This window comes from Prunus persica, chromosome G8, assembly GCF_000346465.2.
Source record: "Prunus persica cultivar Lovell chromosome G8, Prunus_persica_NCBIv2, whole genome shotgun sequence".
In the NCBI taxonomy this organism is placed as follows: domain Eukaryota; kingdom Viridiplantae; phylum Streptophyta; class Magnoliopsida; order Rosales; family Rosaceae; genus Prunus; species Prunus persica.
The window spans coordinates 22212515-22237760 of NC_034016.1; the positions used below are offsets into that span (position 1 = coordinate 22212515).

General features: G+C 38.7%; 6 protein-coding genes across 10 annotated transcripts; 2 read left to right on the forward strand and 4 right to left on the reverse strand.

Moving 5' to 3' along the window:
• On the forward strand, positions 340-2409 carry LOC18768211 (60S ribosomal protein L19-1). Its single transcript, XM_007201772.2, has 5 exons — positions 340-554; positions 1122-1244; positions 1448-1761; positions 1979-2043; positions 2127-2409. The coding sequence occupies exons 1-5, from the start codon at positions 443-445 to the stop codon at positions 2149-2151; spliced, it is 639 nt and encodes a 212-aa protein (XP_007201834.1). The 5' UTR covers positions 340-442; the 3' UTR covers positions 2152-2409.
• LOC18768052 (probable ethylene response sensor 1) lies at positions 2575-6262 on the reverse strand. 3 transcript variants are annotated; one of them, XM_020570437.1, is made up of 7 exons: positions 6070-6262; positions 5850-5950; positions 4469-5405; positions 3888-4256; positions 3534-3800; positions 3227-3354; positions 2575-3035 (listed from the first exon to the last, which is right to left on the reverse strand). In XM_020570437.1, exons 3-7 carry the CDS (start codon positions 5372-5374, stop codon positions 2771-2773), a joined length of 1935 nt encoding a protein of 644 aa, XP_020426026.1. In that variant the 5' UTR covers positions 5375-5405; positions 5850-5950; positions 6070-6262; the 3' UTR covers positions 2575-2770. The 3 variants fall into 3 exon arrangements, with proteins under 3 accessions (XP_020426026.1, XP_007199737.1, XP_020426027.1); XM_007199675.2 differs by having other exon boundaries at positions 6059-6262; XM_020570438.1 differs by lacking the exon at positions 6070-6262 and having other exon boundaries at positions 4469-5398; positions 5850-6052.
• LOC18768919 (fumarate hydratase 1, mitochondrial) lies at positions 6987-11551 on the reverse strand. Its single transcript, XM_007200921.2, has 17 exons — positions 11149-11551; positions 10938-11055; positions 10699-10848; positions 10504-10614; positions 10340-10423; positions 10151-10249; positions 9984-10034; positions 9845-9894; positions 9334-9415; positions 9095-9189; positions 8939-9005; positions 8766-8816; positions 8519-8614; positions 7991-8089; positions 7852-7881; positions 7704-7769; positions 6987-7374 (listed from the first exon to the last, which is right to left on the reverse strand). Exons 1-17 carry the CDS (start codon positions 11292-11294, stop codon positions 7288-7290), a joined length of 1482 nt encoding a protein of 493 aa, XP_007200983.1. The 5' UTR covers positions 11295-11551; the 3' UTR covers positions 6987-7287.
• On the forward strand, positions 13013-16885 carry LOC18767473 (probable polygalacturonase). 3 transcript variants are annotated; one of them, XM_020553634.1, is made up of 7 exons: positions 13013-13429; positions 13749-13820; positions 14576-14893; positions 15018-15138; positions 15233-15407; positions 15496-15566; positions 15793-16885. In XM_020553634.1, the coding sequence occupies exons 2-7, from the start codon at positions 13809-13811 to the stop codon at positions 16464-16466; spliced, it is 1371 nt and encodes a 456-aa protein (XP_020409223.1). In that variant the 5' UTR covers positions 13013-13429; positions 13749-13808; the 3' UTR covers positions 16467-16885. The 3 variants fall into 3 exon arrangements, with proteins under 3 accessions (XP_020409223.1, XP_020409224.1, XP_007201026.1); XM_020553635.1 differs by having other exon boundaries at positions 13013-13207; XM_007200964.2 differs by lacking the exon at positions 13013-13429 and having other exon boundaries at positions 13451-13824.
• LOC18767515 (major allergen Pru ar 1) lies at positions 17023-18062 on the reverse strand. Its single transcript, XM_007198988.2, has 2 exons — positions 17622-18062; positions 17023-17522 (listed from the first exon to the last, which is right to left on the reverse strand). Exons 1-2 carry the CDS (start codon positions 17803-17805, stop codon positions 17224-17226), a joined length of 483 nt encoding a protein of 160 aa, XP_007199050.1. The 5' UTR covers positions 17806-18062; the 3' UTR covers positions 17023-17223.
• On the reverse strand, positions 18389-25192 carry LOC18768756 (kinesin-like protein KIN-14I). Its single transcript, XM_020553633.1, has 19 exons — positions 24597-25192; positions 23909-24075; positions 23673-23816; positions 23211-23447; positions 23012-23083; positions 22644-22712; positions 22319-22396; positions 22101-22208; positions 21932-22013; positions 21741-21836; positions 21469-21642; positions 21248-21354; positions 20963-21141; positions 20540-20701; positions 20202-20455; positions 19928-20091; positions 19630-19827; positions 18911-19401; positions 18389-18813 (listed from the first exon to the last, which is right to left on the reverse strand). Exons 1-19 carry the CDS (start codon positions 24712-24714, stop codon positions 18687-18689), a joined length of 3027 nt encoding a protein of 1008 aa, XP_020409222.1. The 5' UTR covers positions 24715-25192; the 3' UTR covers positions 18389-18686.

Here is a 25246-nt window from a genome sequence, read left to right on the forward strand (position 1 = left end):
CACCCACATATAGCGTTGTATAGGTCCTCCAGAACACCATACTTTGGCCAATTGACATAACCCACATATACATAGATAATATTATTCATTAAGGAAATAAACTCAACCATAACCAAAATAAATAAAGATAAAGAAAAAAGTTCTTTGGATAAGCTAATTTTAAAAAATTAAAAAAAAAAAAAAAAAAACCAGCTAAGCCTAACCCAATTGATGTATTGTTGGGCTGGACTACCAACTACAAAGCCCAACTGAAACAATGCTCCAAAGCCTATTCAAAAGAAAACAAAGGCCTACGGCAGCAAATAAGGCCCACCTCACCACCCAGATTGGAAACCCTAGGTCTAAACTCTAAAGCGCAAACCTGTGTGATATATAAAACCGTCTCTTCCACACAACTCATCCTCTCTGCCATAGCAGCTGCCAAAACAAAAGGAGGTAAGACATGGTTTCGCTCAAGCTCCAGAAGAGGCTCGCCGCGAGCGTGCTCAAGTGTGGTCGCGGCAAGGTCTGGCTCGACCCCAATGAAGTCAGCGACATCTCCATGGCCAATTCTCGTACGCTCCCTTTCTTTCTTTTCATTTTCATTTTTTTAATTTGTTTCTTTTGATCTGTATGCTATGCTATATCATCTGTTTGGTTTGCTTTTGTCTTTGTCTAAACCTGAGTTTATACACCGTATGGCTGCTGATATATCGTGAAACCATATGAAACAAATACAGTTATGTTGTACGGATGTGATTTGAGTATCATGTTAGCTGACCGAAGCTAGGTTGAGTGATGGTTGATTTTATGTGTTTTACATTTAATATAGAGAATTGTTTAATTCAGTGAGCTGCGGACATCTATATCGAACTTCGGCTTGTTTGTTAACTTTGTATTTTCTCCAAATTAGTACTAAGTTGCATCGTACGTAGTTCTTGAAAATATTTGGTGCTCGGAATTGTATTTGACGTATTTCAAGTTTAGGATATGAATTGGAAGTTTTTTTTTACAGTGACATTCAATGCTTAAATCATGTTTTGTTTGCATTTTGCCCTTATGAGATGCTTATGAAAGTAGTTCGATGGTTATGTTTGGGTGTTCTTGTATTGTTTTTTGATGGCTTTGATTGTCAAGTGCAGGCCAAAACATACGGAAGTTGGTCAAGGATGGTTTCATCATCAGGAAGCCAACCAAGATCCACTCTCGATCTCGTGCACGCCGCATGAAGGAGGCTAAGAGGAAGGGGCGTCACTCTGGACATGGTAGGTCGATTATATATGAGATGCAGGCTTTGTTGTTTTGTTGATCATACTTATAGTTCATGGGCATGTCGCATAGATTCCCATTTGTAGGCATATACTAGTGTTTGCTTGTAGCAATACAAGGGAGGCAAGGCTTCTTTTGAATGCCTTCTTTGTTGTTTGGTTGATCATACATTTTAGTGAGTGGTTTCTGAATTTTTTAGGTAAGCGTAAGGGTACAAGGGAGGCAAGGCTTCCTACCAAGATCCTGTGGATGCGGAGGATGCGTGTGCTCAGGCGTTTGCTTCGCAAGTACAGGGAATCAAAGAAGATTGACAAGCACATGTACCATGACATGTACATGAAGGTTAAGGGTAATGTTTTCAAGAATAAAAGAGTCCTCATGGAGAGCATCCACAAGTCAAAGGCTGAGAAGGCGAGAGAGAAGACTCTGTCTGATCAGTTTGAGGCTAAGCGGGCAAAGAACAAGGCTAGCAGGGAAAGGAAACATGCTAGGAGGGAGGAACGCTTGGCTCAGGTATTGTTAAAACCTATATAATGTATTAAGTGATGGGATGCTCTAGTTCTTTTTTTAAACATTTGATAGTATCATTTCCTATAACTTTATTGAAAATAAAATAGGCTCATGCTCAAGAGTTTGATCCTGTTTTTTGTGCCTCACAAAAACTGACGATTATAATTTATTCACATTTCTTTTGAGACCCACATTTCTGATTATTCTAAAATGTGTTCAGGGACCTGGAGAGAGAGCACCGCCAGCTGCTGAGCCAGCTGCTGTTGCCCCTTCTCAACCAACACAGTAAGTATAGATGCTTCTTTGAGATCGTATAATGTATAGATATTGTTTTTGCCTATTTTGCTGAATAATTTCTTTACTTGCAGGGGATCTAAGAAATCCAAGAAGTGAGTCCAATGAGGAGAACTGATGGATTGATGACTCGTGATGATCCATTTGCCTCAAGTTACTTGGGTAGATTAGTTTTGACGAGCAAGTTTGTTTGTTTGTTTTGGACTTCAGTACTTTATTTCCTGGTTAAAAGAGATTTCAAAATCCTTGTACTCTGTATGAAGCTTAGTTTTCTTTTGTTATCTATTGATCGGTTTTGGTCTCGATCTACCTACTTATGTTTTTGGATTTCATATGAAAAGCTCGTATTCTAATTTCCATAGTGCTGTCCGATGCATTCCAATTTGTTTTGCGAGGGGTAAGCGAGGCTGTAGGCCTCTCTCAACCCGGAGTCGCAGAGGGCCGTGAGTAAGTGGATTGATGGATATGGTTGCGTTCATGATTAAACAGATTTAGCTACCTGATTTGTTTTAGAGAAGAGGATTTAGCAATAATTAAGAAGTATCATTGAATCCCATTATTGCTTCTTTATCTTGTATAATTGATGGCATAATGGGCGACCTTTCGGGCTATTGAGCTCAAATTAAAGAAAAGGAAAAAACCAGAATGTTTTACAACCTCGACGAACATCCTAAATCCCCAACGTGCTAAAGTGTCAAACGTGTACAGCCATCGGCTTTCAAATGCTTCTTTGATAGCGTGGATTTGATGAGGTGTAACCACCATCCCTAAAGCTGACGGTTGGTCTGTGCGCAATGCGATCTCCACTGCCATAATTTGGTTGTGGTTGTGGTTGTGGTAGTGCTTGAGGTGCCATTTGGTGTGCTGCTGTTGTATCACAAGGATTGTCGCATATCCCAAGCTTGACAATGAATGCAACAATGCTCCCTTTGTCAATGCCCTCACTCTCAATCCAGATGTGACCACCCATGGTGTTTATAAACCTAATCCAGTCATTTCACACAGTAAGTTGATCAAGTTGAATGAATAAGAAGAAATGAACCAAAAGCACCACCTTACTTGATGACTCCAATTATTATTATTAACTTTTTCAATAACTTTTTTTATATCAGATTCATATCTTTTTTCAATTGCACTACGGAAATGGTGAAAAGTCGGAATTTTTTTACTCTACCGTCTACAAATGGCAAGTCCAAGTCCAGCACCATCATTTATTCGATTGGATCCACTTCTGGGCTGAGAAAATTTGGTGAAAAGATGAGGAATATCTTGTGGGAGAATACCACAGCCAGAATCCTTAACCTGCAACACCGGGAATACCATTAGATCACATTTACAAGATTGTTGAAGTTTATAGGACTACAATGCAATCAAATTTGCGCTTGTCCATAACATACAACATACTAAAAGATGCCTCCAACCTCAGCATACAAAATGCAATACTAACATAAGCTAAACAAAGATTAAATGCAGTCATTGACCTGAACTCGCAGGTAAAAGTGGCCATCAGTGGATGCTGGATAAAATTCAGGTGGTCGCCAGTCTCTTGAAGATTCCGGTTTTGCCACAGATGCTACAATTGAAATATATCCCTCCTTTGTAAACTTCACAGCATTACCAGCAACATTTAGAATAGTTTGCATAAGCCGATTCTCATCTCCAACAGCACACAGGGGTAAATCTGGGGATAGAATCAAACTCATAGACAACTTCTTCACAGATGTGATGGGCTGTATCAAATTGATTACCTACAGTTTCAAAATGGTTGCATGTAACTTCACCAAAAACCAAAGTACTTGAAAGTACACATTGAAGCCCTAATCCGGAAAATGTACCTCTCTGAAAACTCCATGGAGGTTAAACTTTCTAATGTCTAACTCTAGGCTGCCATCTTCAAGTCTAGAAAGATCAAGAACATCATTAATAAGTGTTTCCAAAAGGTTGCTACTCTTTAGTACTGTCTCTATCATAACTCTTTGTTCTGAAATCAGTTCTGTCTCTAACAGAAGAGAAGACAGTGCAATAATTGCATGCATTGGTGTCCTCATTTCATGGTTCATGACAGCAAGGAAATCGTTGCGAGCATGGATTGCCATCTCTGCTTCTCTCCGTGCTAAATCTAAAGCAACGTTCTGCTCCATGAGCTGATCACGGGCTCGCATGGACTCTTCCAGAATAGCAGCATGTGAAAGAGCAACAGCTACCTGTATGACATATTAAAATTAAATTCATGACTGTAAAAGACCTAGCCCACCCAACCTTACAACTCTTGACCACCTTAGCAGAGGGCTGAGGACAACTAAACTCTTGTTACAACCTTTAGCATGCATGTAGGAATCAGAAGGAAGACAAGTGATATATCAGTTATTTTAGCCTGACCAATGAAAAGAAAAAACAAATGAACAATAGAAGACACCTGATCTGCAACAACATCAACCAGTTCCAGTTCATGGTCTCGCCACTTTCTGGTGCTATCTGTGGGTAGAATCAGAACCATGATTGCGTAGCTTTTGGCAGAGAGATCAGGCCAGTCATTGATTTGGAAATTCGAAAGATTTAATAGGGGTACCCGCAGAGCAATAACCTCAGGTGGAACATATCTCCCGACAAGCGGTCTGATCCTGGCCAGTGGGCAGGTGTATGGTATACGAATTGCTCGAGAACTAGTGAAGACTTCATTGATTATAGGAAGGTTTATTGGCACAGTAGAGCCAACTTGTATTTGATAGTTCAGAGTATGAGAAAGCTGTAGGTTCATACCAGTTCTGGACGGCATCCACAAAGCACATTCCTGGAGGCCTAAAGTCCTACCCAGCTCAACAAGAGTGGTTTTGAGTATAGTGTGCCTGTCCAATGTGCTTCTAATTTCATGAGTGAGCATTCTAACATGCCTTCCTGTTTCTTCCTGAGTTAGCATACGGCCCATCTCCCTGTCAAGCTCTTCAGCCCTGTTTTTGAGAAACAGCTCCCGAGTTTTGACGCTTAGTAAATCCGGAATAATATGAACAAGCATTAAAGCAGTAGCACATGATACAACAGCACAGGAAACCTTTGCAACAGTCATGACCACAGCAACAGTTTTGGAGTGCATATAGAATGTCCAGACATTTATGAAATGGGTTGCTCCACAAAGAACAATAAAAGCACCGAACTGCATCAGCACCCATCTATATGGGAAGAAAGAGGATTTTTGCACAAAATATATAAGCTCCAAGGGAATGGAGAAATAGGCGAGGGCAATAAAGACATCAGAGATGTACTGATATTTCACCAGAAGCTCATCAGGGGGCCATTGTGCGTCTATGCAATCACAGGAATCCATTATCCAACTGCTGTTCTAATGAATCTGAGAACTTCACAGAATTCAAAAACAATAACAAAAAGAAATGAGTAAACTAAACTGACATATAATGACATATGACCCTTCGGGTGAAATCTTGCAATTTATTTTTTTCTGGTTATAAAAAGAAAAAATTGCATTTTCATTTCATCAAACACCATAGTTTAAGTTTTCCTTCCCTGGAAGCAATGCTTATCAAAACAAAGAGAAGCTGAGGAACTAATAATCCCTCTCTATTTTCCTTACATTTGTTCAATCCAGATTCCAGACAAATTAACATGCTTGAAACTAATTTTTTGCAATGATCTTTAATCTGGCAATGACTTTGACAATGCTTAAAGGTGCCAAAGAGATTTTCACTCCAGTCTCAGAGATGCAAACAAACAAGGCCAATAATAAGAGTAATCTGTTCGCAGTTCATAAACAAAAAAGAAAGAGATTCTAATTATATTATTACCAAGCTTGAGGCTTGACGACAAAGACAAAGTGAGGGTGAGAGATCAACTGTAGAACTTTGAAGGAGTGATCTGAGGCGTCCATTACGTAGGAGCTGAGTTTCTGAAACAGAAAATCGTTTCAATTTTCATGGTCAGGAAGAGGAAGATGAACAGTAAACAGTGAAGAAAAAGGGAAAGGGTAGGATGAGTAAAGTGGAGGAAGAAGGACCGAGACAGTACGCAGCCTCAGAGAGCCAAAAAGCGTCACGGACAAACAACGTCACGCACCAATTTTTTTTACTTTTCTCAGTACGCCACGCACCAATTCAATAATACAGGAATACGATTATACGAGGGTCTTGCCCTCGCGAGTGCGAAAGACTCGTTTGGAACTTAGATTTTCGTTTTTTCTTTTCTTTTTCTTTTCCTCCTTACACGAAATAAGAAAAACATAAAAACAAAAAGATATATTGGCATCTAGCTCGCACTGCACGTATGGTTTATTCTCATAATCCATTCTTTTAAAGTACAAATTAATTTTTAAGACAAATATAGGTTAAGTCAATTAATCAATATGTTTACTTTCTTAGATCTAGATTCTAATTTCCCTTTCCGTAAATTAATTTAATTGTTGTGCTTGGTTGTCTCGGCCGCTTCCCAAATCAGGAAACTGGATTAAATTTTGTCCATAATTTATTATTAATAATAATGTAGTAAAATTGTTAAAGTAAGGCAGGACATCCACATACTGAAATTTCAACTGATAAAATAATTAAATAAAATTAAAAAGAAGTGATAAAGATCTGTTGGTTGGAAGGGTCACAGTCCCAAAGAGACGAGCAGATGGTAGTTTGGTAATGGTAGGTCCTTCCCTGTCCTCAATTTCTAAAACAGCAGAGTATTGTATTCTAAATCTGGGACCCACCACCAATCTATTATAGAAGAAGGTGCATTGCATTTGGAAGATGGGCGATGTCATGTTGCACTTGCAGATAATGAAGGGTTGAACGCCTCAAGAAAGGAAAAGTTCTGGTCTTCCAGAGATAAAATTTCTTACCAATGGTTCGTTGTGGACCGTTAACTAACTTATATATAGACATTTATAAAGAAATAAACCAGAATAAGAAGGGTAAAAGTAGATTAATTACACCTACATATAACAAGTAAAATTTTTACTTCATTTTATTCTGCGGGGTGAGTTTCTCAATACCCTGTATTGACATTGTTACAAAAATTTGTGGAGGCATTCTCCTCCTCTGTGACCCAGTTGGCGGCTGTTTTTGTAAACAAAATTAACCCAAATTACAAAAAGCCTCAACAATATCGTTCGTAAACGTTATGAATTACATACATCACTTTTAATCCTTATTTCACCCGGCGAGACAATGCAAAGACGAATCATCAAGGCAATTCATGCCGGGAAATCAATTTTCAACAGCTTCTAAACCTGTCGGTCAGTCAGTCAGATGGGCCAATCATCTTCTCAGGCACCACAAGTGTATCAAATTCTTCACTGGTTAGCACTCCAAGTTTCAATGCAGCTTCCTGCAGAGTTGTTTGTTACAGCTTTGTTAGATTCAATATTTCAACGATATTAATATGCAAAGGACTCAAAGTAGCTACGATGCCAAATCAACTCTCTACAAAATTGTGTGAATGCATTGCATTTATTTCATTCCTTCCTACTGATTCAGCCTATGCTCAAACATGGTTTGATACAACAACAGCCAGAATTTTCCAGTACTTGAATTTAAGCTAGCCATCTGGCCAGAATAAATAATTTCATTACTTCTGAACTCCTAAATTCCCACCAAACTAGACCCAGTACTGTGGAACAGAACAGATTATCACTTAGACAAGGAAGCAATTATTACCTTCAAAGTGGATCCCTCCTTGTGGGCTTTCTTTGCAACTGAAGCAGCATTGTCATAACCAATTTTCTGAAAAAGAAGCAGAAATATAAGTCTGACTCAAATCAAAGGTACACAAGGAAAATATAAATATGAATGGGTGGAAACTCACAGGATTCAACGATGTGACCAACATTAGTGACTGCAAACCCATGCATTTTCCATACAGAAAGAGCATAAAATTAATTAGCCATGGGGTCTAGATACGGAATACTAAAAACTTATATATTCTTCACCAAGAATAAACTGACCTCATGAAGTAATTTTGAAATTCTTTCCCTATTAGCTTTGATTCCTCTTACACAGTTCTTTTCAAAGGAAGCTGATGCATCCCCAAGCAATCTCACAGACTGCCAGTAAAGAGTTAAGAAAACACCAGCTCAATGAACAAGTGCATGTATTTAGCAATATAGCAGAACAAGAGACTCCAAACTCAATAAATCATAATGCATCCACGTATGTGAAAATGCTTTACAAAAATATCGTACCCACCAAATTACGTTCCAATTCCAGTATCCAAATCTTGAGAAGAATCACATTTGGTTCTTTCTCAATTTAAACACATAATGTGCACATAATATTCCAAATCAAACAGATTCTATCATAATTCTTTTGCATTTCTTCCAAAGGTGAACTTCCAGACTAGTGACTTTCTTAACAAGGCACTATCTACTGGCAAGAAATGTGTGCGTACCTAGTTGCTACCAGTTTTACTTCTGAAATCTCTGTACATACAACAATTGAAGAACAAATCATAACAATATTACAACAGAACGTACATGTAGGAGACCACTAGCAATCATTGGCTTGAATACATTAAGTTCAAAGTGACCATTTGATCCACCTACTGTAATGGCCACATGGTTACCAAAAACCTGCACAACATACAAAAAATTAAAATACCATTTTGTAATGAGAAAAACTTTAAATAGCAGGATTACAATATCCTAACATCATACAACAACTTACTAATGACTTCCCAATTGTTCATATTATCTTGATGAAACAGAGTAGGAGACACTTTACCTGAGCACAGACCATTGTGAGAGCCTCACACTGAGTAGGGTTAACCTTGCCCTGAAACAGGATAAACTCAGTCAAGACGTCAAGTTTAGTGGGACTTAATTTGTACAAAAAGCTAGTTACAGGTTTTGGGCTATTCAGTCAAACATATGTTGGGCAAGATATGAGAGTTTTACAGGCATAATGCTGCTGCCAGGCTCGTTTTCAGGGAGAATGAGTTCACCAAGGCCGCAACGTGGACCACTATACAAGAAAAGCACCGTGAAGTTCTTACAACAAGGGTACAAGGAGTGATGAAGAAAAAGCAGGTGAGGTCCATATAGTAGACTAACCTTCCTAATAAACGTATGTCATTTGCAATTTTCATCAGAGAAGTAGCAACTGTATTTAGGGCTCCGCTAGTTTCAACAAAAGCATCATGTGCAGCCTGGCGGAAACAAATAACGTACAGCATGCAATATTAGTTTGTTGTGTACGATGAAAAAATATGTACCAACTGCTCCATCAAGTTAAATATCCATTCCACTAGAAGAAGAAGAAGAAGAAGATATCATTTGGTGTAGCTACGAACCAAAGCTTCAAACTTGTTTTCGGCGGTGACAAATGGTAAGTTTGTTTCCTCAGCTACTGCCGCAGCTATCTTTACATCAAATCTAGATTATGGCATGAAAATTACCACTGTCAGTTTCACACAATGTGGATCACCCTGGACCACTGAAGAAGAAATTGCTCATTTAAAATATGGGAGATGACGAAATAAATGCAAATGCCAAAACACAAGAAATTTACAATGAAAGGTATAATCTTTTCAAGTTTTAGTAATAAAATACAGAGCATACATCTTTCTATCTGATACTAATTCAGGAGTAATAAATAGGCAAAGGAATGGTGAATAAGATGACCTATTGAAGAAACTTAAATCTTGAAATATCAGTGCAGGAAAAAGAAAAAAGATGAATTGAAATGAAACCAGGATTCCCATAATCGAAGTTACATTTTGACACGAATGCAGACAAACGTAAAATGATAAAAACAAGGAAAAACAAAACCCAAATATTCTTCAACCTTAAGGCTATTCATACCCCTTCTTTGTGTTCAATCCAGTCCCAACAGCAGTACCACCCTGTGCAAGCTGCTCAGACAAAATTACCAATCAGTCAGAATATTTAAAAGAAAAAATAAAAGGGGAGGAAAAGCAACTGACAGTCATGAGTTGCCAACCTGATACATGCGGGGTAGAGTGCACAAGACTCGGTCAATTCCATACTTCACCTGCAGCCAAAGGAAAAGGCTTTTGATAAACAAGATATCAAGCATGGCCTATCCTCGTAACAAGATGAGCATGACGCAATTGTGAAACAATATCTGCAAGAGTAATGTAAGCTCACTTGTGTTGAATAGCCACTGAATTCTTGCCCAAGAGTCAAAGGTGTTGCATCTTGCGTGTGAGTGCGTCCAATTTTAACAATATCTTTGAATTCATCTGACTGGTCATATTAAAACAGATGGAATCAATAACAAGTTTTGATCCCTTTATGGGAAAATAATTCAGATACATGAAATATCTATCTACTTACCTTTGAATGTAGAGAAGTATGCAATGTTCTCAAATTTGGTATTAGTCTTGAATTAATTTCCACTGCAGACGCAATGTGCATGACCTGTAAATAACACACAGCGTTTCAATAAACCACAAGACAGGAAACAAAAATTACAAAAAGAAAAGAAAAGAAAGGCTTACAGTTGGAAAAGTGTCATTAGAAGACTGTGATCTATTAACATGGTCATTTGGGTGGACAATCTTTTCACCACGCTTATGGCCAAGTATCTCAGCTGCTCTGTTCGCAATGACCTGGGCACAGTCCAATAGTACCCCCATAAATCAACGTATACAAGTATGATAACCATGACAATACTTTCATGAATCACTGCTAACCTCATTGGCATTCATGTTACTTTGGGTTCCACTGCCAGTTTGCCATACAACAAGTGGAAAGTGCTGGTTTAGCTTTCCCTCGGCGACTTCTTGGGCAGCTTGCATTATTGCTTTGCCTATAGTTGGATCAAGACCATACTCCATGTTCACCTGCAGTCAGGCAATACAACAAACACGTTATAGGTGTCTATCCCAATCCCACTCGGCAAGTCCCACAAACAAAAGATAAAAGTTCAAACCTTGGCAGCACATTTTTTGAGTACGCCAAAGGCGCGAACAATAGGTTCGGGCATTCGTTCACGCTCGCCACCGATATCGAAATTCTGCAACGATCTTTGAGTTTGCGCCCCCCACAACCTGAAAAAAAATTAAAATTACGTATTAAATAAATAAATCCCTTCGAATTAAACATGGAAATGAAACAAATGCTGAGAACAGAGAAAGACGAACTTGTCTGAGGGAACGAGAATGGGTCCAAAGGTGTCTCTTTCCTCTCTAAACGACGTCGAATAGGGTCTCCAACAAGTAGCATAACGGAACGCAGTTGACGGCGTCGATCCACCTACTACTCGCCGCGATATGATGTACATCGCCATAAGCAGGAGCTTGAGCTGGAAAACGAGGCAGGATGCGGTTTGGGGATAAACGAGTCAGTGATCGGAGTGGTGAAGGGCCAGAGATGATAGAGAGGGCGAGCGAAGTAGGGAATGGAAGTTGGGTGATTGGCTGGCTGAGTCCAAATGATTGGGCGGCGTGCCAGAAAGTGGGATGCTTTTGGACTGGTTTTTTTTAATATAAAAAAATTCATGTAACAAACCCAACTGTCTGTTTCAACTTTCAACTTTGATGTCCTCATGTGGCTGCGCTGGGCCTCAAAGCCTTCTCTCGTTTCAATTTAAGCTCAAGCAATTTGGCATTCTATGGGCTTCTGTTAAAAGTTTGAGCCCATGAAAGGCCCAATTTGGTACATTAGTAGGCTCATATGGGGCAGTCCAAGATGCATATTGCCCAATAAGGAACTACAGTCCTGTCCTGTTCTGTGTGTGCAGCTAAGGTTTGATCGTCTCATAATAGTTGTGCAATTAATCTGTTAGCTATGAAGGACCACTCGTGTTATAACCCCTCATTACAGTCTCTATGTAATTGTTTTGGGTTTGGTTTTGTGTTGGTAGCTGGAATTTTGGTTGTTGGGTTCCAATTCCCATTCGTACTTTAGCTTGGAAGCAAGCAAGCAACCAATTTGAGTACGTATATATATACTCATATTCATTAGGAAATAAAAGGTCTTGTGTTGGTATATATATACATAGATTTCTTCACAGCAGAGTGCCAGAGTGAGTTGGGGACTTGAGATGAGAGCGTGCAAGATTTTTGGCTAAGAAAGAAGTAACTTTTTCAATAAGTGGATCCCATCAGGTACAACTAGTACGAGGCCGGACCCCTCTCCCTGCAGTCTTGTTGCAGATCTGCTGCTGCTGCTCAGGAGCACTCACACTCACTCCACATAATGAGTGACAAACATTTACACAACTGGGCTCCATTTCAATGATAATCAAAGCAAAAGTTACGGTCTTCGAAATTAACTCCTCATAATGAACCAAAACCAAACCAACCAACCAACCACATGACCCATGTGTTGCAATTTGTCCCTCTCAGTCATCCTCACTCAGCTGAGGCCAGGGGCCACTACTCACTCACTCACTATAAGTATATACATACACAACACAACAGCCACATTAATTTGTTCCACTTCCACTTGAGAAACAAAAACAGAAAAGAAAAAGAAAAAGCTTTCAATAAAATTAATTTGGTGGTGTAAAGTGCAGAGCTCGCTGCTTTACCTAATTATGTTAATTAGTTCATGTCGTTATATGAATTGATTATGATATATGTATCATGTAGTGGCTGTGTGGCCGTTTCTAGTTAGCAGCCAAACATGAAAATTGTGGGTGGCAGCTGGCTTTCTTTGTTATGTTCCTCCACAGACACAGTCCACTGCCGCGGGTTCCCCATGTGATTGTCTCCTTTAACCAAGGTTGTTTTGGTCAATACACTTGAATTAAAATCACTAGAACTAGAAGCACTTATCCTATGTATGTATCAGTAGTTATCCTGTCCTACTACTACTCAGATAAGATAAGCTCTAGCTTGCCTTCTACCAATTTGAAGCCAACTTGACAACTGTGATTCATGTAACTATACGTAACATGGTTGGCAAATTAATGAATTCATGATCCAGTAGCAGCAGCTCCGCAACAGTTGGCGTCGCAGATTTTTGGTAAAACAATGTTACCGTCCGTGCGAGGAACGAGAGAGAGCACAAGTAGGTAAGGTAAAGGAAAGGGAAGAAAGGGTTGAGTTGAGTGGGCCCACTGATGACGGCACAAGTGGTTGGGATCTGGCGCTTTGGCAAACTTGGGTGACGCTAGCCTTGCAAAATTTCAATGTCGACACATCAATGACATGGTCCCTCCGCCCCCACACCACTAGTCTCTCTTCGCATGCCATGGCAAGTCCCCTGCCTCCTGCCTGCCTTCATTGTTCATTACATGAAGAAACCTTTGTTTATTCTTTCTGTTGTTGTCATGAAACATTTAAGTAATTAATTACAAAGATTTTTATTTTCACTCTGTTTCTCTTAATTCAATGTTTGTGATTGATTGAGGCTTCGGTGCCAAAATTGTTTGTGTCGGCAACACATGATTCTATGTTGGGAATTGTATTGTAGATGGTAATTTTGTTTGTGAAGATTGCTTTTTTATTGTCAAGGATTTCCTAAAATATTATTCAAATTGCACTTTCCAACTTTGATGCGTCGAAATTGCTTTTTATTGTTATTGTTATGCAAAATGGAAATCAAGCAGCTGGCTTTTTCTTTTTTAGCTGTCGCTTTCTCTCACCACCCGTTTGTTTTTCATCTCTTTTTGTTTTCATGTATATCAGTGCCGTTTTATAACACAAGCCTCTTACTTGTTCTTTTTTCCCTTCTCTTCCTCTTCTCCTCCTTCTCCTTCTTCTTCCTTGGTTTCCTGACTGGGGTTTTGTTTTAGAGTGCCTGCTGCTGCTGTCTGAATTTGGTTCATTGCTGCTAAGTGGAAGAGTAAAGACTCATGAAGAGGCTAGTAAGTACGTTGGTTTTGATATCTAGTATTTGATTCATAAATGTATTTACTGGTTTGTTATCTTCATCATCTGTGTGTCTGCGAACAATTCTCTCTTTTCCTGTCTCTTAGGCTTTTTGATCTAAAGATTGTATATGGGATTTACATTGGATGTTTGGCAATGTAAACTAGCTAATAGGTACGTGAACATCTGCTATGAGATTATTGAATTTTTAGACGGCCATTGCATCATCACCAAAAAGTAAAAAATAAATAAAAAGCTACAGACAAACATTCGAACTACACCAGGAAAACAAATATAAAAAAGCATCTCAGACATCAGCAGAAAGCACAATCCTAACACAAGATACGGTCTCCTACAGAGGGACACATTTTCAAGAGCAGAAACTGAAAGCCTAGTTTTTATTTATGAATTCATAATTCTTAGATTGCTTCTTGCTTTCCTCGGTTTGCATGCATCTCTTTTACTTCAAGTCTTTTCACCCAGTAAGTTTATGTTGTATCTCTTTTACTCTCGTATATCCTTTCAATTTAGTGTTGTCTTGGTGTTCAACCAAGTCTGTTGCAGTATTTTTGTATCTTATGTGCAATGAGATAACCAAATGTAAGGCATTTTCTGTTCTTTTACCATGATGTTATTGATATACAATATACATGCATCCTATTTTAACATTTCAGTTCTTGCGAATGGTGTGACGGCGAGGCATCTCAAACTTCCCAGTAACCTTTATTTCTTCTGTTTTCCTATTTTTCAGTTGGCTCTGGTTCTGTTTCTGGCATTTAGTAGTGCTGTTCAGTATGATGGAGAAGGAAAGAATGGACAATGTGAAAACATGAAGTCTTTGGATCCCAGACCTCACAGCGTGTCACTCTTGGAGTTTGGGGCAGTTGGAGATGGGAAAACATTGAACACGGTAGCCTTTCAAAATGCTATTTTCTATGTCAAGTCATTTGCTGACAAGGGTGGTGCTCAGCTCTATGTTCCGCCTGGCAGCTGGCTTACTGGAAGTTTTAACCTTACCAGCCACCTCACACTCTTCCTGGAAGCAGGTGCCATCATTCTTGGATCCCAGGTTCACATATAACACAAATTTTTCTCTGCTTTGATCTAAAAGAATCATTCTTACTTTAAAAAATAATAATAATAATAATAATAACAAGAGTGCATAAGACTCAGTGTTGGCAATGGTTATGCAGGATTACGCTCACTGGGATATTGTGAAACCTCTACCTTCTTATGGTCGAGGGATTGACTTGCCTGGTTGGAGATATCGTAGCTTGATCAACGGACACAATTTAAGTGATGTGGTGATAACAGGTGAGGGTATTCGTGCATAAATAGTTGTCTGTTGAGATGCATCCAAGTTCTGCCTTCCTCATGTAACTCTTCCACATTCAATAAATTTTACCAGGTGATAATGGAACCATTGATGGACAAGGTTCTGTCTGGTGGGAGCAATTTAGCTCTCATGCCTTGAATTACAGCCGACCACATCTAGTGGAATTCACCGGGTGTGATAATGTAACTATATCAAATTTAACCCTCTTGAACTCCCCCGCTTGGAACATTCATCCGGCGTACTGCAGGTACTGCTGGTAGCTTTTTAGGTCAATGTCACATTTCTTGTGTGTTCAACTGAACTGATATTGTTGATTATATGTTAAAATAATACAGGTATGTGCAAGTTCTGAACATAACTGTCCATGCTTCTCCTGCATCTCCATATACTAGTGGTATAGTCCCAGGTGTGTCAAACATTACTTTTCAGACCATTTATCTATTACTGCTCTATTTTTTCTGTGTTCCTCTCCCTGATCAATCTGTGTATTTAGAGATTCAGCCCCTCATTGATGAGAAATGTATAGGTTCTTAGTTAATTTTTTTCTCTATGCTGAAGTTCTTGCTTAGTTTTTGTGAAAAGTTTGAAGAGCCTAAATATCTTTTGCAACGTGTGTATAACCGTGACTTCAGATTCTTCGGAGAATGTTTGCATTGAGAACTGCAACATTAGTATGAGTCATGATGCAATTGTTCTTAAGAGCGGTTGGGATGAGTATGGAATTGCCTACGGCAAACCCACTAAAAATGTGCATATCCGGGGTGTTAACCTTCAATCCTCTTTAGGCGCTGGCCTGGCATTTGGCAGTGAGATGTCTGGAGGCATATCGAACATACTTGTAGAGCAGCTTCATCTACGTAACTCATTCATTGGCATTGCACTCAAGACAACTAGGGGAAGAGGAGGTTATATGAAGGACATAATTATATCCAACGTTGAAATGGAAAATATTCACTTGGCAATGGAGGCTACAGGTCAGAGTGGCTCACACCCTGATGAAAATTTTGATCCTGATGAACTGCCATTTGTTAAAGGAGTCACCTTTGAGAATATGGTCGGCACTAATATCACTTTTGCTGGGAATTTTTCTGGACTTGACAAATCGCCTTTCACATCTATCTGTCTCTCAAATATCTCATTCTCCATCACTTGGAATTCTTCTACCTCATGGTTCTGTTCCAATGTGATGGGTTTTTCAAAGGAGGTGTCTCCTAAACCATGTTCAAACCTCCAGGACTCAACTTTTAACTCTTCCGCGGCTTGCTTCTTTTCCTTATACCCAGTCAACTATGCTACAGTTTTGTGAGATCATCATCAAAAAGACAAAATATCCATTCTGTTCAATCTGTACATGAGATACCGTTTATACAGGAGATTTTCCAATAAAGCTCCAATTTATAATCTTCCATCTCTTCTCATACGAACAAGCATTCTCTGCCTTGCTACGAGATCTTCCGAAGTGGTGTGTCACCCTCATAATACAGGCTCATGTAGAGCCTCATGTTTTCATTCGTGTGCAAGGAAATTTTGGTAGTGCAGTACAACTCAGATAGCTGTTGCTTCTATTGTTTTATTTTATTTTGGAATATCTTTAGTTACAATGTAAATTCATGTAATGTGGACTGATACCAGATTAATCATTGATATTCTGGCAAAGAGAGGGTGTTAAGTTAAGTGACTGATGTGATTGAAATAATGAGTAATTGAAAAGGTTGATGTCCTGCTGATTAAGTCTCAGTTTGGTTATTTTCTGTCCTGGTCCCCCTGCCTGGCTGCTTATACAAGGATCAATTTCCACCCGTCGTTTTCTTCATTCTTGGTAGACGACATTATTTCTTACTTTGTCCCCACTTCCTTGACTTTGAAACATCAAACAGGCATTGACATTGTGTAGCAGATGAAAATGAACCATTAATTAACCTTATGTAACTATGGCTGTTGGTTTATAATATTTTACATGTCCATATATTTCAAAGACTACAACCAAAAACTCGATGAAAAGAAGAGAGACGGGTGGATATGAATGGCGAGAAGAAAATATGTCTTGACTCTTGAGGCTGCAGCTATTCGTAGGCACCGGGACTTTCGAAGAGGTAAGCTTCAACAACCTTGTACATGCCCATTGCTCTTTCTTTGCCACCCCTGATTTCTTCCTCATTGATCTCAAAGTCACCAGCAGCCTGGTACTCACTCATCATCTTGCAAGTACAACCACCATTAGGAGAAGCCTCAAACCTCACCTCGTAAGCAATAGACTTAATCTTGTCCTCCAACACGTCTCCTTCAATCAGTGTGTACTTGCATACCAAATTCTCAACGTCCAGGATGTCTATTCTGTTCTTCATGTACTTGTAACGAGTACCTGCATATCATGCATATGTTATTGAATTAAATATGACAGAGAGAAATGTGATTGATGATTTTAAATAAAGTCTACATGTGTGGTTAATTTATTAATTACCCTCAGCAAAATTGATCTGCTTGATGCTTCCTTCGCCTCCATCGCCGTGGATGATTTCGATGCTCTTAATGGCCTGAGGCATGAGCTTGGGGATGAGGTTGTGGGAGTCTAGGATCAAGGCCTTGAACAACCTGGCCGCTGCTACTGGACTAGCAAATTCCTGGCTTAAACTGATGGCCGCCATGTTATCTAGTCTCTTGCTTGCTGATATGAAAATGATGAGACTTGAGAGGTGAGGTTGGTTGGGGTTGAGAATTGGCTGGCTCAATGGGGAGGAAGTTTATGTCAATCTTTATAGATTGGAATATGTCATGATCACACACAATAAATTCACCATATCCTGTGGCCTCCAAAAATGAATTAACCTTACCTACTATAAGTCGTGGATTTGGAACACAAAATTTGACCAGAGAGAGATTCTTTTGGGCATATCACTATAAGGTTATGAATTATATAATCATAATTTTGCATGTGAACGATATGAAACTTTCTCTGCTTCAAAAAGATATCTCTATTATTGTTGCTGTTACAATCATCAACGTTTAATTTATTTAAGAATCAACCAACTTTTCTTGTCGTCAGTTGATAGATTATGGATAGGAAAAGAAGCATCTAAATCATTTTTTTTTAATTTAAAAAATTTAACGCACCAACTTGTTTAGATAGATATCAGATAAAAGAATTGAATCTTTGTTTAATGTTAGTGTAATTAATTAAGTGTTTTGGTTTGCTTGGTGATTGTTAATACAATAACTGGAACCATAAAATTTGTACAAAGAAAGTTTTATAAATTTATAAACATTATTATCTGTCATCCAAACCAAGTCTGGCAGTATTTGTCTACACAACTCACTCTTAAATTTACAAGCAACTGGATTTATTGCTGCACTTAACTGTATATAAAACTTACAATATTTTTCTTTTTCGGAAAAAAAATGAAGAAAATAGTAAAATCTGTCTCTCTCTCTCTCTCTCTCTCTCTGTGTAACAAAATCAAAGAAATCACTACGAAAAAAAAAAAAAAAAAATTGAATCACTCTCTCTCAACGTGTTAAGTTAACACCTCTACTTTCTATTCCCAGCTTTGCGTTTCATCTCAGCTGGAGCTGGCTGCCTTGCAATCCTATGTGGCACCCCATTCAAAGGTTTCCGTGAAGGTGAAGGGCCTAGAGAAGAAGGATTAAAGCTCTTGCTGCAGAAATCATTAGCAAGTTTTTAGGAAGCTGATTATATAAACTCACTACACCGCATGTAAAAATGCATAACAGAAGGCCAAGTTCAAAATTTACCTTAGATCTGGGCTTTTCACTTGCTTTGCATTAGATTTCTTGGTCTTTGACCCAATGCCATTGCCCATGTTAGTAAGTTTAGTCTGATTGAATTGCCAGAGCAAATCTGGCTCTGAAGAGTCACTGGTGGCAGCATCAAGATCATCCATGTCATCTGTACTAGCGACATTGAACCCGTTGCTTCCCATGAACATATTGTACGACTGTTCTGGATAAACCTTGGAAGAATCCTGGAGATATTTCTGGTAGAAAACATCAGATAAATTCCCATTGTCTGCTCCCCAGCATCCTAAAGGATTTCCAGCTCTGCTTGCTGCTTCTTGCTTGTTCACCATAACCTTATCCACCCACTCACCCGAGCCAATTTCTTTATCATCCTCCCCATAATTCTGGCTAGGACTTTCAACTGGGGGCCAGGGAGGTGAATTCACTAGTAGCTCATCAAGATCAAAGCTCTCTCTTTTTTGCCTTGAGGCCGAATTGTTGTGGGACTACAAAACCAGTACATCAAGCGACAACGCTAAGTTCACAACACTAGAACATACTAATTGAATGGTTGCTAAAATTAATCTAGGGCAAGGGACTAGAAACCCCATAATTCAAATGTCTCTTGGTATCCAAGAGCCATAAGGCATCAAACTCAAATTTTGGCAAGAAATCTACTGACAGTTCTAAAATGATGGCTTTCTTCCGAATCACAACCAAAAAGTAAAATTTACCTCAGTGATCACTACATTGCCCATTGGTTGCCGGCAGCCAATCTGATTGCCTAGCATGTCTGTACCTTGATGTTTGGAATGAAAAGGTGACAATTCACTAGCTTTTGTCCTATATTTATCGGAGCCACCAGAGGCTGGGCGTTTATTGTGTTCATCTTCCTCCTCTTTCCTGGCTAGTGCTGCCTTAAGACCAGCAATCTGATCACAAAAAGTTCAACAATGCGAAGTAAGAATTGATTCTTAAGCTAACCGTCTGGAAGAACCATACAAGTGACAGTCTGAGAGAAAATGTAAAAACCTGTTCTTTGAGTGCTTTGACATCTGTACTATCTTTGTTTACCCGGGCAGCACCAAGTTCAACTGTGGCTACTCGCTCTGCAAATTTAAGTGTACTTATTGTTTCACTAACAGCATCTGGCTCAGGACTTATGTGAACAAACATAAGTGTCTTGGCTTGTCCACCTAAAATAAGATTACAAACAAAGAGTCGTAATCAAATTTTCTTGGATAATCTAAGGCTAAAGACAGAATGTATACCCATTCTCAAGAAGGCATGTGGTAGTTAAACTTACCAAGTGAATCTTGGAGCAGCTGTGTTAGTTTGCTGTTTCTGTAAGGGACATGTGAGTTCTTTTGGGCAAGGGAAGCAATCACATCGCCTAAAGCCGAGAGTGACCTGTTAATATGTTGAGCTTCTTTTAATCTATCTCCGGTCACCTCAGATTTGTCTACCCTCTCACTCCCTGCAAGATCAACCAGATGCATACAGCCACGAAGAATAGCTCCAGATGTCAAATCCCTTCCTTGAACATGAACAGTCAAGCAACTGCATATTGATAAAAGTTAGAGTTGGCTAATTCCCATTTAAGTATTCGTACAAACTTGGCACCACAGAAGACTAGATTCCTACCTGTGAGAGCGACTACTACGGTCGTTTAGGGCAGTTGCACCCACAACACGATTTCTTTGTCCAAGGTTCATCAGATCAATAACATCAGATGTTGATGAGACACGAATAAGATTTGCGTCTGGCACACTGAGACCTGTCTGAGAACTATTACGAATTTCTAATGTAACAACCAGTTAAGAAAAGCCTGGCAATTGTAGATAAACAAGCACATTTTCATCTTGATTTTGACCCATACTGAAAATTAGGTATATTTAAAATCCAATGATATAGTACAGCTAAACAAATTTATTTTTAAAAAAGTAACAAACTGATGTTCAAAAGATATCTTGAGTTTTCTGTTTGTCTTTTGCCAAGTAACTAATGTCAAGTTTCTTGACCTCATTAAGGAAAAGCTAAATTAAGCAGTAAATTAGTAAAGGATATCTTTTGTTAGTTCCATCAGTAACAAGAAGATCTCGGACTTGCTCGTTATAGATCTCAATCATCTGAACAGAAACATCATAGTTGAAAGTGTCCTTTCTTTGATCTGCTATCAGAAACAAGTCTCCCAATGCCCTATAATTTACACCTTGGCTTTTCTCTGTAAGCTCTCTGGGTCCAGTCTAATCATGCAAGTACCAAAAATCAACGATAGTATGCATGCATTAATCAATCAAGCAACAATTTACTTAAAACAGCATGTATTCAGAGATAGAGAGCATATATTACCATAGTGTAAGTTTTCCCTGATCCTGTTTGGCCATATGCAAAAATACAAACATTGTAACCATCAAGGACAGACCGAATCAGTGGGTGCATATCAGAGAAAACATCCGCTGCAATAAAATATAACAAAATATTGTTATAAATATAAGCTTAATGTTAAGATAATAAAACTCTGAAGATTGTTTTTCTCCAAAAAAAACTTTCTTAATAAAAACCATACCAACCTTGGGTTGCAGACGGCCCAAAGACTTTGTTAAAGTTGAAGGACCTACGTCCTTTCCCATGTCTTGAGGGGATGTTAATAGTGATATTTCCATCTTCAATGTGATCCACAGTGCTCATATAGTTTGATAGTCCAGATAAGAAAGGTCTCACTCGACAATAAACCCTGATACTTCCTAATCGACACAACAAAGAACTAATTAACCATTTTGAGGACTAGCATTATTTAGGCATGTGTGAAACTTAAAGTATAGACAACTAATGATCTTATTACCTTTGAGGTCTTGGACTTGATTGTAAAGCTTTCGGTTTTCCTCAAGAACTCTGTGATACCCACTCGCAGCATGAGCTAGGCTGTGAATATGCAAACCTATGGAAGCAAAAACTTGAATTAGAAAAAGAGATACCAACCCCAAAGGGAAAAGGCAACCAAAAGCAACAAGTAGTTTTTTTATGAGTTTATACCAATATTGTTGAACTCCTCGTGGAACTTCATTTTCATAAACTGAATACCAGATTTTGTAGTGTGGAGAGTTTGCTTTAGTTCCTGCAAAATTTACATATGGCAATGGCATAAATATGCGAACCCATAACAAAATAAAATGATGGAGACTACTTCACAGCTGAAACCCACCTGAACATCTCTCTGTTGTCGATCAAAGATCATTTTCTGCTTAAGCAGCCGAACTTTTGATTCCTCTTCAGAGATGTAACTTTTATCGAACGAGTTTTTGTCTTCCATCTAATTATTATTGCAAAAGACACAAATATATGAGTTTTAATCTAGTTATAGACGTTGACGTCAAAATATGAGTTTCACTTGCTGTTCAAAAGGTAAAGCACAATAGTTACCATTTTGTCACCAGAAGCGAATTTCATTGAAGGCTTTTTGCTGTGAGAAACAGCCGCATCTTTCAGAGTTGTTTTTGTCTGTAAGATATATTAATAGGTACATGTTTAGGTTTAAATTAAAATGACAAGGAACAAACGGTATATAAATCTAATAGCTCATGTTTCCAATGTAAAAATTCTTGGATGCCTCAGTTTCTGGTATTAGGTTTGTCTAACACATGCAAACATATAAATGATGACCCTAGTCATGTTGAACAGGTGAAAGTCTCCTAATAATGTTTATATAAAAAAAGGTAAAAGTTTTTAATGAGAAAGACTGGCATACCAATTCATATTGGCTGGCAATACGTTGCTCAAATTCCTCCACGAGCTTGCTTAGCACAGACTCTACCATCTGTTACAGCCAGAAGGATAAAATAATCCAATTAAGAGCGAGCAGAAATGTTAGAAGATAAAGTTGACAGTGATTAATAGTAATTTATAGGTGGTGGTATCAATGAATCAACGATTGCCCTCTTTTTCATGCAAGTTAAAAACGCAATTGGGTGGTCAAACACAAACCAGTTAGGATTGTGAACGCAAAAATTCAAGTAGCAGATATGACTGGTACAGATGAAAGACTGTTTCGCCAACTTAATTAGAAAATAGCTGTGCTAACAATATAACTCACACTACTGAGTGCCTTGCCCTTACCACTGGAACTTCTTCAGGCTTCTTATCTAATAGAAGTGCACGGACAAGCATACTAAAGGAGCGAGAACTAGACTGCAAATATGCAAACAGGAAAGGAAAAGCTTATGGTTATTCTTCTAATTCAATTGAGAAAGAATGCAGAGATACAAATAAATAAATATAAACAGAAATAATGATAACAAAAGTTTAGCTTACCAACCATTTTATTAGAATCAAGATCAGAGGCCTGAGCACTCAAAGGTTTTTCATTCATTGAGGAGGTCCTCGATAACGAGTTCGTGAATGGCTCGGAATTTTTTCTTACAAAAGACTTGGCTGACGTAGTAGGTTTTATATTTCCACCAAATTTCCATATGCCATTACCCCCAGTCTGTTTCCAGTCACTGTAGGATTTAAGTGCCAGAACTGTATTCACAACCCTTGCAGATTTCCCTCCCTGAAAGATAACAAGATAAAATGTACAGATGTTAAAGAAATACTTATCTAAGATAATCTAATTCTGAAATTATAGTTTTCTGACTACAAATTCCAGAAATTTGATGTGCATAGTAGTTGTCTTAAATAAATCTCTACAAAATAATGAAGAAGACCATTCGTGTAAAAGCCTATCCTTAAATCATTGTTATTAAACCTCAGAATTTGATTCTGCACCAGTACATACTTGTTCCAAATCGGAAGCCTCAAACGTGGGAAGCCCCATCTCTTGAATAGCAACAAGGAAGTTTCTCACATTCTCGAAGTACTGAAATGCAGACAATGCCGCCCCATCAGGGATCAAAGCTGAATCACATGGACTTTCTACCACCTGGGAAAAAGTTATGTAAGGTAAATAATGGATAAAATTTATAAAATTGACAATGAAATTGAAAGGAAGCCGGAAATTAGGATCAGGGTCACCTTGGGCACAGCTCCAGTTTGAACCTTATTGATAGCGTTGCAGAGGATAATCCCACTTCTCAATCCAAGCCTAAACTCTTCCTCGGAAGGCTCAGCAGGCAAATCTTTAGCCACAACAACACCGATCATCTTTCTAAGCCACCCAGCAGCCTCATTTCTTCTTGATGCTACACAACAAAGGTTAGCTCATTTAGCTTAAGCAATGAAATGTAACCCAACTCTCAAGTACTCAATTTTTACTATTTCAAACTCGTTCAAAATTGGACAATTTAAGAGAGAATAAGTAACACAATTCGCCACGCCAGTGTGTGCCCACATTGCTTCAGAAAGCCACACATACAGAATCATCGGTCAGATGGTAGGACAATCATAAGATTGGAGCAAAATTCAAAAAATTTAAAGCAAATAAACAAGGTTCTTCAAGTATCTAACTGGTTCTTCAAGTATCTAACTGGTAAAGTTAAATCAGAACAAAAAGAGAGAGAGAGAGAGAGAGAGAGAGAGCGAGAGCTGATCCTCTGTTTGGTTGCTGAGAAAATGGATGAAAACGCAATCTTGAATTTGAAGAGAATTATAGAAGAAACTTCGATTAATGCATATTCTTAGGTATTAGCTGGAGATTTTATTTTATTTTTCCGGACAAAAAGAAGAAGAAGAAAGAAAGAAACAAGAATGGAAAAGTGATTACCAGCTTCCTCAGCTTTTCTAGACTCCAAATTGAGATCTCCGACGCGAGTACCATGCTGTTGAAGCACATCCTCCACCATGGACGCTACCGAAAATGACAATGTCCCTCCTGCCGCCATTGTTTCTTGCTTCCCTACCACCGGCACACTAACGATTTCTCACTCTAAGCCAAAACTTAAGACCACACTTCACAATCTCGCCATCAAATCCACAACTTCTCAAAAAGATTTATACCAAATCAATGTAATTAAACTCTTAAATACGTATACTTAGAACAAGTAGATTATGTTCTGCATTGCCGGCTCTTGAGGAAACAGAAGTAAGAACCACAAGGGTTTCACAGAAAGATCTACAACCAAAACAGTAACTCAGAGACGGGGAGAGAGAGAGAGAGAGAGAGAGAGAGAGAGAGAGAGAGAGAGTGGGCTTCGAGATGATATTATCTTTGTTGTTGGAGATGGTATTTGATGTAAAGGTTTCTTTGTTTCCAATTTAGACTCTCACATTCCTCCTCCAGTCCATGACCTTTCGCTTTTCTCTCTTTCTCTTTTCACGCTCTCTGCTTTAATACTCTCTCCGTCCGACTACCCTTTTTCCCCAAAGCTACTGCACGAACCTGTTTCCGAGCCTTGCCGGGTTTAAACCCATTTA